The sequence below is a fragment of the Vigna unguiculata genome, chromosome 6 (genome assembly GCF_004118075.2).
Source record: "Vigna unguiculata cultivar IT97K-499-35 chromosome 6, ASM411807v1, whole genome shotgun sequence".
NCBI classification, from domain to species: Eukaryota; Viridiplantae; Streptophyta; class Magnoliopsida; order Fabales; family Fabaceae; genus Vigna; species Vigna unguiculata.
The window spans coordinates 12,060,250-12,073,985 of NC_040284.1; the positions used below are offsets into that span (position 1 = coordinate 12,060,250).

Sequence of the window (13,736 nt, forward strand, 5' to 3'; positions counted from 1 at the left end):
ATAAATATAGGTGAATAATAATAAATAATAAAATACTTAAATCATGATGAATGATAATAGTGGTAGTTATAAACGTCATAATATAATGTAACTTGTGCATTTATAAGTGTCACTATTTCCAGGACATTTAATTTTATTGAAAAATATTACGATAATTTTAACTACTACAATTTATTAAAAGAAATCGTCACTTGATACAATGTAAAAAATGATGGTTGAAACCTCAATTCCTTTGAAACATCATATTTTACTTTGTGACATCATTAATTATGAAATTTTCAAAACTGTCACCAAACATAAGTGTGGCGTTTAAACCGCCTCATTTATGGTGTTTTTTTAGTGAATGACCATTAGAGATGGTGAGAGCAAGACGGAAATAGCCATCGAAGATGGTGAGATTGAAATAAAACGGGTAAGAGGTTGAAAATGAAGAAGGTTGGAAGACAAAGAGGGAGATTAGGTAGAGAAAAGGGGGAAAGGCTTAGACAAGTTTATGGTGAGGGTACACAAATGTTTGAATTGGTGTAAAAATAACAATTATAAAATTTTAAAAAATAATTTTAACTAATTCATGTAACAATAAAAAACATATAAATTTAAAATTTGAAAATAATTTTGAGTAAAGTTGAATGTGAAACACAAATTTAAATAAACTTAGTTATGTTAAAAATATATAATAAAAATATCAATTTGAATAAAAATATCAAATTTAATAAAAATATTTGTATAACATTTATATAAAAATTAATTTTTGTTTCAATTTAGATAGGGACAGAATTGCATTATTTTTACAAAAATTGAGACAAAATTAGAATATAGGGACTAAATTGAGAATGAAGAAATGATATCTGGCATAATAGTGACACATGTCATTGTCACTGCCACATCATTCTGTCACTGCCACGTGACACGACGACAGCTTGACACGTGACAATTTTTTTTTAAAATTCAAAAAAAAAATTAAAAAAATCCAGAAACTGACACGTGACACCCCATCTAATGCGGTTACTATACCACTAACAAAAAGAACTAAATTGAGATCAAATTTCCTAAAATAGGAACCAAATTAAAATAAAAAAAAATAAAAAGACCAAATTAAAATTTTGTTACATGAAAATCAAATACATAATTAAAAAAAAAGTTTAGGATGTAATAAAAGAAGAGAGATAAAAGTGATAGATGGTTTGGAATTTGAAATAATGGACACGTGTTGCAATTCCATTGATTACATTTTTATGCTTAAACTGACAATGATTTTTATTTTTATTTTTTAATTTAAAATTGTGTTGTCCACAGCGTGTCTTATTTTTTTTTTGTTCATTGTATTGTATTTTTTTATACATGAAGAATGTCTTTTTCTAAGTTTTTGTATGAATTAACGAGGAAGCAACATGTATCAGAAATCTACTCTTTATGCTTCCTAATTGTTTACATTTATAAATTTAATTATTCTAAATTCATATAATTTCATGAAATATTATTAATAAATATATTTTTATTATAGTTTTATTCCCTCAAGTTAAATAATTTAAATCTATAACATCAAAATTAATAATTTAAACTAAAGATATGACATTAAATCAATTACTAAAATTTTAGTTACTTTATTATTGATCATCTTTGTATCCTAATACATATTTACTTTACTTAAAATTGAATTAAAACTGTTATTACTATTTTTTTAGTATAAACCAAGACATGTGCTCCATTGTTTGTTGTTTCTAGTAGAATATTAATTAAAATATTAAATTTCTGCTAAAGCTATTAATTATTAATTGATTCTATTATTAGTATAATTAATAGTGAATAATATATAAATTAATAATGTACAAAATATATAAAATATTTAAGTATGCAATTAATATTTTATACATGAGAATGCTAACGAGTGTCAGACACTAGTTAATGAATAATAAATGTGTTTTGATATCATCATTTTTATATTGAAAGTTGAAATAATTAAATACAGTAATTAAAATAATATAAATACACATAATAAATTTTATAAAGGCAAAAATACCCTTTTAAATTTGTGAACTATAACTTACTTTTACAAAACAAGGACTTTAGAATTCTTAAGGTCTCTACTAAAAGAAAAGAAAATTCAATTAAATCTTAAATTTACACTTTAATTGTTCTTTTTTTTTGTAACATTTTTAGATGTTTAACACTATTTCTTTTGTTGGTTTTTATGTTAATTTATACTTTCTTATGTTATTTTTGTTTAAGTTTTAGATGTTTAACGCAATTTTTTTGTTGGTTTTTCTATTAATTTAAACTTTCTTATATTTAATTAGTTTTTAACTTTTATTTGTGAACATTAAATAAAATATTAAATACACATGTACAATATTTATGGGTATTTTTGTCTTTTAAAGAAATATAAAGTTGCATTAATGGTTATTATGTCAGATTTTATTTAATATTACACTTATCTATTTGTAAGATCTAATATATATTAATTATTCTTAATCAGTACCCTTAGCGCATCGGTTAACAAGACTCTTTTATATAATTAATGTAATGTATTTATTAGTATTTATTGGTATTAAATGATGATTATTGATATAAAATGTTAAGTATTATTTCAGGGGTATTTATTGGTGAGTGTGTATATATAAACATAAACTAGAATCATACTGGCATTAGAAATCTGCTTCTCTTCCATGGCTGAGCTAGTTCTCTACTTTTCAGCTCTTTTCTTCTTTATCTTCTTAGGCCTTATAGTGAGAAAAATAGGAAACACAAAGAAGAAAGATGAGGAAACACCTTCTAACATGCCCGATGGACCTAGAAAGCTACCTATTATAGGAAATATACACAATCTGTTATGCTCTCTGCCCCATAGAAAATTAAGAGACCTAGCCTTAAAATATGGACCCTTGATGCATCTTCAACTTGGAGAAGTTTCTACCATTGTCGTTTCATCCGCTGAGTGTGCTATGGAAGTGATGAAAACCCATGATATTAACTTTGCCACAAGACCTAAAGTCCTAGCTATTGATGTAATCAATTACAACTGCACAAACATTGCTTTTGCTCCTTATGGAAATTATTGGAGGCAGCTAAGAAAGATTTGCACATTAGAGCTTTTAAGCCAAAAACGTGTGAACTCATACCAGCCAATCAGAGAAGAGGAGCTCTTCAATCTTGTGAAAAGGATTGATGGGAATAAAGGATACCCCATCAACCTCACTGAGGCTGTACTTTCATCAATTTATACAATTGCTTCAAGGGCTGCCTTTGGCAAGAAATTCAAAGACCATGAAAAATTTATATCAGTGATTACAAAAATAACCAAAGTTGCTGCAGGATTTTACATTGGAGATTTCTTTCCTTCTGCTGTTTGGTTGCAACATGTGACTGGCATGAGGCATAAGCTGGAGAAGGTGCATCAAGAAGCTGATCAGATAATGGAAAACATCATCAATGAGCATAAGGAGGCAAAGTCAAAGGCCAAAGGTAACGAAAGAGAAGCCGTAGATCTTGTGGATGTTCTCCTACAATATGAGGATGGTAGCCAACAAGATTTTTCTTTAACTAGGGACAACGTCAAGGCAATAATTCTGGTATGGATCATAACCTCTTTCAAATACATTTAATGTCCATAATCTTTGTCATACTTTATATGAAAGTGGAATTTGTCAGATAAGGGTGAGTTTGATTTCTATTTTCAGAAACTTGTTTTAGTTTTAAAAATCTGAAGAAACTACACACTCACCAACTCTTTTGAGCTAGATCCGAAACGGAAGAACTTGATGAGAAAATATCTCATATATGTTTTTATTGTTGATTTCTAAACGTAGAATATTCTGGGGGAGAAGTTGATTATTCAGTAGGATGAGTCTTGGAAAAGCAAATTTAAAACCAAAAAGAGAGTTGGAAATAAAAATTGTTCTAAATGTCTGACACTTTTCCCCTGTATATCTTATTTCCCACTTGTAAGAGCTCTTAAGTAGTGAAACAATTGCCTAATAACTCTACAAGCATGCAGTCTATTTGATTATTTACTTCTAACCTTTTTGGTTGATAAACTATCTTTAAGGACATTTTTGGTGGTGGTGGCGAGACATCATCAACAACCATAGATTGGGCGATGGCTGAAATGATGAAGGATTCAAGAGTAATGAAAAAAGCACAAGCTGAGGTTAGAGAAGTATTTAACATGAAAGGAAGGGTTGATGAAAATTTCCTGGATGAACTCAAATATTTGAAACTAGTTGTGAAAGAGATTTTGAGATTACACCCTCCAACTCCTCTTTTGCTTCCAAGAGAATGTGGTGAAACATGTGAGATACATGGTTATCACATACCTGCCAAAAGCAAGGTCATGGTGAATGCTTGGGCAATTGGAAGAGATCCAAACTATTGGAGTGAACCAGAGAGGTTTTATCCCGAGAGATTCATTGATAGCACTATTGACTACAAAGGTAATAATTTTGAGTACATTCCTTTTGGTGCTGGAAGAAGGATATGCCCAGGCAGCACATTTGCTTTGAGAAATCTTGAACTTGCCCTTGCAATGTTGTTGTATCACTTTGATTGGAAACTTCCCAGTGGAATCACAATTGAAGAATTGAACATGAGTGAGATGTTTGGACTCACAATGAGAAGAAAAGATGATCTGTACCTGGTCCCTTTTCCTTATCATCCTTTGCCTGTCACATGAGCTTCTCCTTCAGAAACTGAAACCTTTGGTATCTCTATAATGCATACTGCACAATAAAAACCTACTGTCAATTCAAATAAGGCTTTGTTTCATTATGCTTGGCTGTCACAGAAAATGAAAATTCTGTAACTATTAAGTATAAAACTTTTTTATTTTGCTTATCTTTTATTAAGGTGTGGCTCAGAAAGACCGTAATGTTACTCTTATGTTTATATCTTTCAGTAATTTTTGGTTTAATATTTATATATTACTTTTAAATTAGTCTCCACAATGAAACCAAGGTTGTACTAAAAACACTTAATTAAGAGTTAATTCATAGTGTAGCATAGAAACATAAACTCGAAAAAGATCATAATAATCTATGAAAAAGGTTCCATAAGTACATGTCTTTTCATATTATGTGTCAACCTTCTAATACTTTTACTTTGTCTTTTCATATTATATAGGCTTAAATAGTTATTTGGTCCTAGTTTTGGTCAACTTTTTTCACTTTGGTCCTATTTCTGAAATTGTTTTCGATTTGGTCCTACATTTCGTTAATCTTTTTCAATTAACTCTTTTTCCTTAACTCCGTCTAAATTGTTAACGGAACAGTGGCCAGCGTGGTCCTTTTCTGTGACGTGGATTGTTGTTCAGTGACATGTCCGTTTTCACTGTATACATAGACCAAATGTTATAATTGAAAGTTAGGGTTTGTGTGATTTTGAAATGTGGTTGTCTTCCATCCATCTTCAGCTGAATAGGAATGTCTCGTGAGGCATCTTGCTCTTCTTGCAATAGCTGAGTTCACCAAACTTGCAATTCATGTCATGGTGGTTCTAGGGTTTCAGGCTCACCCCCAATTTGCGATTGCGGAGACATTGCAGTGGTGCGCAATCATTAACCCTAATCATTAACACTAATCCCAAACAATGGTCAGTCAGCAAAAATCAAACCCTAAACCAAAACCTACCTCCGCGATGAACACCTTCAACCCTCCGTGAACGATTCTTCAAAGATCAGCGTCAATATTGGATGACAGAAATTGATCTGAAAGGGGCAATTGAAGGATATCCCCAAATCGACAAACAAATCCCCAATTCGAGACCAAAACTAGGACCAAATGACTATTTAAGCATATTATATATCAACCTTCTAACATTTTTACTTTGTTAATGTGAGACTTCCAACTCACTCCCTTCCCCCCTCACACCGAGGTACATACATCTTGAGTGTGAGACTAAACATTAACAGGGTCATCGAGCCTATCCGTCCCGGTAGGGTAGTCGAGCCTGTCATTCTCTTCCGAGTCGTCGGGTCCTTCTCGCCCGTCTAGGGCATCATACCCGCCTGACTCGTCCTTGTCGAGCCAACAATTAAGACGACCCAAACCGATGTCTTAGACGTGTCGATCCTAAACCGATGACAAAAAGTTTTATAATATATTTTAAAAAATAATATATTTTTCACGTTTAAGAAAAACCTCGTGACTAGCCTGACTCACATGACTTTTGTGAAATTTTTGACTTTATAGACTTTTTTTATGGAAGGTTTTTTGTTCTATGGATTTTTTTAGTCCTAGTCCACGTAGGTCAGGACTAAGTCTTGTGGACTTAACCAAATTAACACCTCTAATCATCCATCTACTTAACAATATATTTTATTAAAATATCCATCCATGTTCGATATATTCGGAATGTTAGTCAAATGTTTTAAAAATCAATTTTAACAACAAATCGGAATGTTAGTCAAAAACTTAAATATCTTCTAGAACGAGCTACTCAACAAAAATGGACTATGTTCGTAAAGGTTACATATAAACATGTATCGTCCTAGTCCGGATCTCCTGAACCTGAATTCAAAGATAGATAACTTGTCCATGCAATAACCCAAACACACAACAAAATTATTAGGTCCAAAAATTGGAGCCAGGGTCTTACGAAATTTTATTTTATTAACAAAATCTTGAGGCTCTTAGCAAGTTTTATTTTATTAACAGATTCTTATGATTTAGAAAACTTTGTATCTCATTATTATATTTTTGGATAGTTATTATACTTTTAGACTTAGAAATAATTGATGTAAAAACCTTGAAGATTATAAATAAGAAGACAAATATGGCTTTGGAACTTTGAATCAAATTGTTTATTTTCTATATTTGTTCTTTGGTTTAGGGACTCAGCTTCTCACAGGAAAGACACTATTTTTAACCACCCGAAACTTGATTTTTAGTTACATTACATGATTTCTAGTGAGTGGAATGGAAAGTACTACTTTTGTCTTCTGCCCAATTGTATTATGTAGTGTGTTCATTATAATATATTCAAACAACAAAGAAATAGCTGTGGAATATTATTACTAAAACAATTGACCATATGAGAAAATTGGAGCCAAAATTCAATACTTTCTACATTCCTATAGCTACCACTAACATCTTGATAAAATTGTGTATACACAGAAAAGGCATTTTGATAACTCTATCACATGCTCAGATATCACAAAAGGGGTTTAGCTGAGTCAAATAGTTGTGCAGTGCATGTGAATTATAAAGGTGCGTATACTTGATTGCTTCCAATGAATAAAAACAAAGGTTGCATATATATCAAATGACCATCCATGTGAACTTGATGATGATAGCTTTATATTTCCTATCCAATGGTTATTTCCATTTTCTAGTTCATTTAAGAAACAAAAGCTGTAAGCATTGTAGCTGAAGTGTGTCAAGTGAGTGACAATCATTAAGAGTCACCTACATGATCCACATATGAATAACAATTTCAGTAAAAGAAGAATGTGTAGATAGGAATCAGCTTCCCCAATCAATAACATTTCTGCAGCTCATTGTAGACTGGGGGAAAAACAAATTTCTATCACAGTACAAAATGGCACTCCTTAGAAACAACTAAGAACAGTCACAAAATACTATTTACTCCCTCAATGTTGTGGTAGGCTAAACACATTGGAAACAAACTAATTGAATTATGTTCTACTTTGATTGGAATGTGGACCTCACAATAACCTGCTGAGGGATTTGATAAGTAATTTCAAATTCTTTCTGGTAGTTTCATCACCAGTGAAACCCAAAATATCAGAGCTAACATTCTGCAAAATGCAACCAAAAGAAATCAATCAGTTAGTTACAGTTTTAGGACATTTAAAATTTAGGGGGTCCTACCTCAATGTTCTTCAGCGTAAAAATAAGAGTATATATAGACTTTTGGAGCAGTTCAGTGTTCTCAGGGGTCATAATGGATGAATGTACCCTTCTGCAAAAGTATTGAATGATTTCGATTAATTAGAATTTAGAATACAATAAAAGATTTAAAGAAACCACTATACTTAATGTTCTGAGCTTAAAAATAAAAATTAAATTGACATATTATCAGTTCAATTATCTTAAGCATTATTGTCATGGATCTTCAAGGATAAGCAATGGCCCTGGAAGTTTGACATTATCTATAGAGAACTCTCAAACAGAATCCATTTCACATTTTATACAAAAACCCAATAAATATCCTTATTTTTCAAGTTGATTTTGAAATGAACATATCATTTACCATTTATTATTTCCTCAAAAAAGAAAAAGAAAGAACCTCCAGGATAATGAAACCCATAATATTCTATATCCATTTTGTTCATCTTTCTACAGATTATTCTCCAACTTTTCCTATCCTAATACTTTCTCTTTGTTTACAAATTTTGTTTCTCATTTTGTCTGCATTCTATACTTTCACACACCCACACTCCTGTGTAAGAGAACTTCTGATGCAATTTCAACTTTCAGAGATAAAGATATAAATAAGACATGTTAGATGTTACAAGTTACAATCACATATATCACAATGTCAAATTAGAGATGCACACATGACAGAGAAGTTACAAACTAACCTCAAATCATCAGATGCTTGTGTAAGGCTTCTGGTTAAATTCTCAACTTCCTTCAACAGGTTACTATCACGAACTTCGGTCAACAAAGGTTGAACATCTTCAGCCATGGCTTTCATCTGTGACATCACTACATCAAATGGAAAATATGAGTATATGAGAATCCGTGATAGAAAAGTATGTATTAAAGGCAACAACATACATACATACATGTATGTGTGTGTGTGTGTGTGTGTATATATATATATATATATATATATATATATATATATATATATATATATATATATAACACAAACAACAAAGAACCTGAAAGCCATAAATAAGGTACATGTGCATTTAACTAAGACACCAAAGTTCATAGATGATTTCATTATCACTTTGGATATCAATCGCAAAAGTATACTTGACATAAGATGTATTAATATGTTACTATTTAAATGATAATGAACCCAAATGAGCATAGTTCATAATAAGTTCCTCAGAATCTGGATAAAGATCAGATGACTTTATATGGAATATGTTGTTTGTTTTTGTAAACAGAAAACTTTATGCAATTGCAGCCACTGGGCTTTAGGAGAATGGCTCAAAAAATATTAAATAAATAACAAAGTATCTATAAGAACGTGGATATTGAGTATCCAGAATACAATAACATATCTTTGCATAAGTTCTTCCATTAACTGCTGTAAGGTTTCATTTGAAAGAGCTAATGGAAAGCCTGTTGGTCATGAAATTAACTTAGGACTTACATAAGGTGTTTTAGGCTTATTTCAATGGTTTCTTGGTGTAGCTTATAAAAATAACCTCTATATTGCTTATAAGTTTTCATGATTAAATTTAAGGCATAAGCCCTCATGAGATAAGTGTTTCTTGAATAGGTGTTTGATTAAGTCGCTTAACCAAACATATCCTAATTAGTAAAACCTGTAACTTATTCAGAAAAAGGGAATATGTTATCAATATAATAAGAGCGTATAATAAAATTAAATTCCCAAATCAAGACTTTCAAACAGAGAATTCTAAGGCATTAACAACAAAACTTGTTCTAGTTTTCTAGTGCTGCAATAACTCAAAGTTGGGCAACCATCCATTTTGTATTGGCAAGAAAATTGCTTGATTCAGCAGTCTACTTCAGAGCATATTTTTCCAATCAATCAGGCATAATAATATAAGAAAATTACATCACACCTTTGTAAGAAGTGGCTTCGCTTCTTCCATAATAGAAGCAGCTCGTTCAGCCAATGAATAGCTATTAGCAATGCCAATTTTCTCAACATCTTGCCCAAGACGAGTAAAAATGCCGACCAATTTATCCAAACTTACTCCTTCTATACCCTTAATCTTTTCTCTATCACACACAATGAGTCCTTCTTTGGAACATTCTTGGTCAAGAGGTCCAGTTGAAGGCGTTGGAATAGGATCACGAGGAGTAATGTCAATTATAGTTTCCATAAGAAGACCTGATTGATTAACTTCAACCAACGAATTCCGTGGTATGATTGTTTTATCGTCTTCAATCTACAAATAGAAGAAACCAAAGGTTTAAACTGATTAACACACCAACTAAAATAACAAAGTTCAAAGCTAAGCAATATTTCAATTGAAACAAGGTTTCATATCCATCCTAGAGATAATGTAAAGAGGCACCTCAACTATAGCTTCAATACTTCTTAGGGAAGGATTCACACGAATGACATCTCCAACAGTGACCCCTCTGATCCTCACAGGAGTTCCAGTGCTTATTCCACAGGCCTGATCAAATTCAAACGTTGCTGTGTACTTTCTGAATTTTGATCTCATTTGAAAACCCTTCAACCAAGCCAAACTAAGAGCAAACAGAACTGCACCTGAAACTATAAACAATCCTACCCCACCTTCCCATATGCTCCTTCCACCAAACCCAAAATCGCCTAATGGACGCATCGTTTGCCTCCATAGGGTACGAGGAATGTCCAAAACAACAGCAAGAGGATTAGTTGATCCTGAAGCTGGCGATTGTTCAATGTGCCCTTCATCTGCTGATGTAGCTCTTATGGTGTTTATTTTTCTCAGAGGTTTAAATGGAAGGCAGGGCATACAATTCACAGAAATTCCAGTAATCCGGGTCGAAGATAAAGCACTTGGCAAAGTTGAAGCATGCAATGGAGAGTTCTTAATCATCTTTGACCAAACGTTCTAACTCACAAGGACTAATTCCTCTGAATGTTGAGCAGGAAATGAGTCAACAAAAACAAAGACTCCAGCAGCCAAAAATTGCCCTACAAATAAAAAACCACAGAACCCTGATAAACAATACGCACATAATTAAGAGACAAAACGAGATGAAAAAACAAAAGTCAGCCAAAAAAGACAACACAACTCGATTCCGATGGTTATAAACTGTAATTATTCAATGAAAACTCAAATTGATTAAAATGGAGCCAACATTGAATGAGATATGCAAAAAAATAAAAATAAAAATAATCCACAAAAATAGATTTAGATTGAAGACAAAATGTCTTTGTATTTGGGAACCAATTAATTTAATTACAATAATAATAGCTTCTTTCTTTAACTTGGGCACAAAGCAGAGAACAGTAAAGAGATTCATTTCCCTAAAACAAATAAATAAAACAAGTCGCTCGCTAAAAACATAAACATATACCTATCACCTGTCCTAGGCACTAATACAGTAGCAGAAATGGAACAAAGACATCAAATTGATACCTCAAAAGAAAAGAATCAAAAAAATAAAATCTGGGTTTCCACCAGCACCCTACGCCCATTTCAAAAACAAAATTCCTGTGCAGGAAACAAGAGAAACTCCGAAACCCAACTCAACTAAACTATAATATTGCCACACAAAGGGTTCTACCCAGTACCTGTAACAACCATCCACCTATTCGGAAATCAAACTTTCTCATGGGAACTGAAAAACCAAGCGAAAATTCAAGGTGTGGAAGGGAAATTTCAGAAGTGACATTGGCGGCACTGTAAGATTGAGGAGTAAAGTGAGGTTTGAAACATACCCAGTAATTGAAACAATAGAAGGAGAGTGATTACTGGCTCAAGCTTTTCTTTTCTATGTAGCGAAAGAGAGTGACAAGGGGTTAGGCTATACAGATCCGTATGCAATAGCAGGAGCCATGGACGGTGAGTGAGAAAATACCAAAGAGAGAGAGAGAGAGAGAGGGAGAGGGAGAGGGAGAGGGAGAGAGAGAGAGTCAAGGAGCCTCGTGGAACATACATACACAGAGCCCAACATTAATCCTATAATGGGCCCAATTTATTTTCTTCTAATATGTTTATTTTTCTTACATATGTTTTTACTCTTTTAAAATAGGGTGGAACAAGGGGGAAAGGAAGAGACGTAGACACTTTGGAAGTAAATAATAAAAAATTTAGGTATATGTTAAAAACTAATTTTTAAAATAATTTGATATAAAAGTAATTTTTAAAATTAAATTGGAACTAAAATAAAAGAATTCATATTTTAAAATAAATAATATATTAAAATAAGTTATTCTGCAATATGAAAATTTAAATTATTTTATTTTATTTTACTTATTTTTATAATATTTGTATATTAATTATTTATTTGTTACAAGATATATATGAATATATATTAATAAATATGAAATTATTTACTTTATGTTATTTATTATTTTTATAATAAAGAAACATTTATAAATAAATATTAAATTAATATGTTAAATTTTTATCATTATTTATTTTATTACAATGTAAACACTTATAGTAATTAATAGCAATATAGTCATTAAAATAATAAAAATAAAATATTTAAATTTAAATACTCATAAAATATTTAGACACATAATTTTATAAATCACATGATTATGATACTTTCATCCCAATAAGAAAAGAAGAATGATGGTTGACACCTATGGCTTTATTTTGGGGATTCTTATTATTTTATTAAAAAATAAATAAAATTTAAATTTTTGTTTGATAATTTTTTTAAAATTTTAGGTTAAATACGTTTTTTAGTCATTATAGTTATATATAAAATTAGAATTTATTTCTCTCTTAAAATTTATATAAAATTTATTGTTATATTTTAATAATACATGATATACATTCTTGAGAATCAACAATGTTAACTTTGAGGTGACATTTGTAACGGTTGTAAAATCCTCTTTTTCTGCCCTAAAAATTTAAAGGGGCTTAGCACCATTGGACCTAAGTACTGGCCCATAGGGTGTCTAAAGTCCCTAAGATAGCTTAACTCCTTTCATTTTTGCCTTTCTTGCAAAACAATAACTTACCTACTCTCCTTTTCCTTTCCCATAGCTCTGCTAGGGTCTGAAATTCAATCATATTCAAGTTTAGCTCGACCTCGTTTCTGCTCACGTAAGTGGTTCGTCAACTCATACTATTCTTCGCTGGTTTGGTTCTTCGTAATTACTATTAGGGTTCCTTATAGTAATCTCGTACCCCATTTGTGTTAGGGTTTTCAGCTCTTAAATCTGCTTCGGGAACTTTCGTGCTCATTCGCTTAAGTGTCGAGGTCGTTTGGCTAGTCCTTTTCCAGGTAAGGGAAGCTAGGGTTTCACGTTATTTTTATTTTATGCGATTACTGTTTTGTGAAATATGAGATAAGATTGGGGAAAACGTTAGTTTTTGGTATATTTCTAAGTTAGGGATTCAAATATTCGTGAAACTATGATATTTGACGTTATTTTTCGTATTCTGGATGCGTCGCATAGTCGCTAGGCGAGTCCCCTGGGTCGTTGGGCGACTGCGTGTTTTTCTGATATGCGCAGTTTTAGTAAAATTGACTTTCCCGACTCATTAACCGTTGGATTGAACTCAAATTTTGACATTTGGTTCATAACATGCTATTTTATGGTTTGACCGGTTGGATCATCGATTAGATGTTTGTAGCTTGAGAAATGTGTCACACATTACTGCAATGATTTTTATTTTTTGATAATAAATTTTCTTAGGAATTTTGGTGTAAGAATTATGGTTGTGGGTTGTGCTTGATTGTATGGAATTGCAGGTACTTAAATGTTGGCACTCATTTATTTGGGATGAATATTATTTTGTGATATATGTATGTCTTGGTATGCATTTATAAAGTATGAGATGAATGAATTTGCATGAGTGATGTGATTCATGGATTGTGAATGATGAACTTGGATAAATCTTGGCATGCGATTTCAATGAAATGGTTGGTTATATATGTGGTCATGAATTC

At 31.6% G+C, this 13,736-nt stretch overlaps 2 protein-coding genes across 4 annotated transcripts; one reads left to right on the forward strand and one right to left on the reverse strand.

Annotated features, from left to right (window-relative positions):
• The first annotated feature begins 2,634 nt into the window (after positions 1 to 2,634).
• LOC114187563 (cytochrome P450 71D9-like) lies at positions 2,635 to 4,869 on the forward strand. The gene is made up of 2 exons (XM_028075840.1): positions 2,635 to 3,569; positions 4,046 to 4,869. Exons 1-2 carry the CDS (start codon positions 2,667 to 2,669, stop codon positions 4,667 to 4,669), a joined length of 1,527 nt encoding a protein of 508 aa, XP_027931641.1. The 5' UTR covers positions 2,635 to 2,666; the 3' UTR covers positions 4,670 to 4,869.
• Positions 4,870 to 7,286: 2,417 nt separating this feature from the next.
• On the reverse strand, positions 7,287 to 11,800 carry LOC114188695 (protein TRIGALACTOSYLDIACYLGLYCEROL 2, chloroplastic-like). Of its 3 annotated transcripts, XM_028077296.1 has the most exons (7): positions 11,545 to 11,754; positions 11,398 to 11,444; positions 10,184 to 10,794; positions 9,725 to 10,054; positions 8,537 to 8,652; positions 7,824 to 7,914; positions 7,287 to 7,750 (listed from the first exon to the last, which is right to left on the reverse strand). In XM_028077296.1, the coding sequence occupies exons 3-7, from the start codon at positions 10,694 to 10,696 to the stop codon at positions 7,658 to 7,660; spliced, it is 1,143 nt and encodes a 380-aa protein (XP_027933097.1). In that variant the 5' UTR covers positions 10,697 to 10,794; positions 11,398 to 11,444; positions 11,545 to 11,754; the 3' UTR covers positions 7,287 to 7,657. The 3 variants fall into 3 exon arrangements, with proteins under 3 accessions (XP_027933097.1, XP_027933096.1, XP_027933095.1); XM_028077295.1 differs by lacking the exon at positions 11,398 to 11,444 and having other exon boundaries at positions 11,545 to 11,800; XM_028077294.1 differs by having other exon boundaries at positions 11,398 to 11,754.
• Between the last annotated feature and the right edge of the window lie 1,936 nt (positions 11,801 to 13,736).

Bases quoted from the DNA above. Each gene is read 5' to 3' on its own strand.
- LOC114187563 (XM_028075840.1), top strand. From the start codon at position 2,667: ATGGCTGAGCTAGTTCTCTACTTTTCAGCTCTTTTCTTCTTTATCTTC. The intron at 3,570-4,045 runs GTATGGATCATA...ACTATCTTTAAG, and splicing joins ACGTCAAGGCAATAATTCTG to GACATTTTTGGTGGTGGTGG.
- LOC114188695 (XM_028077295.1), bottom strand. From the start codon at position 10,696: ATGATTAAGAACTCTCCATTGCATGCTTCAACTTTGCCAAGTGCTTTA. The intron at 10,055-10,183 runs GTGCCTCTTTAC...TTCTATTTGTAG, and splicing joins GTATTGAAGCTATAGTTGAG to ATTGAAGACGATAAAACAAT. The intron at 7,751-7,823 runs GTAGGACCCCCT...TGCATTTTGCAG, and splicing joins TTACGCTGAAGAACATTGAG to AATGTTAGCTCTGATATTTT.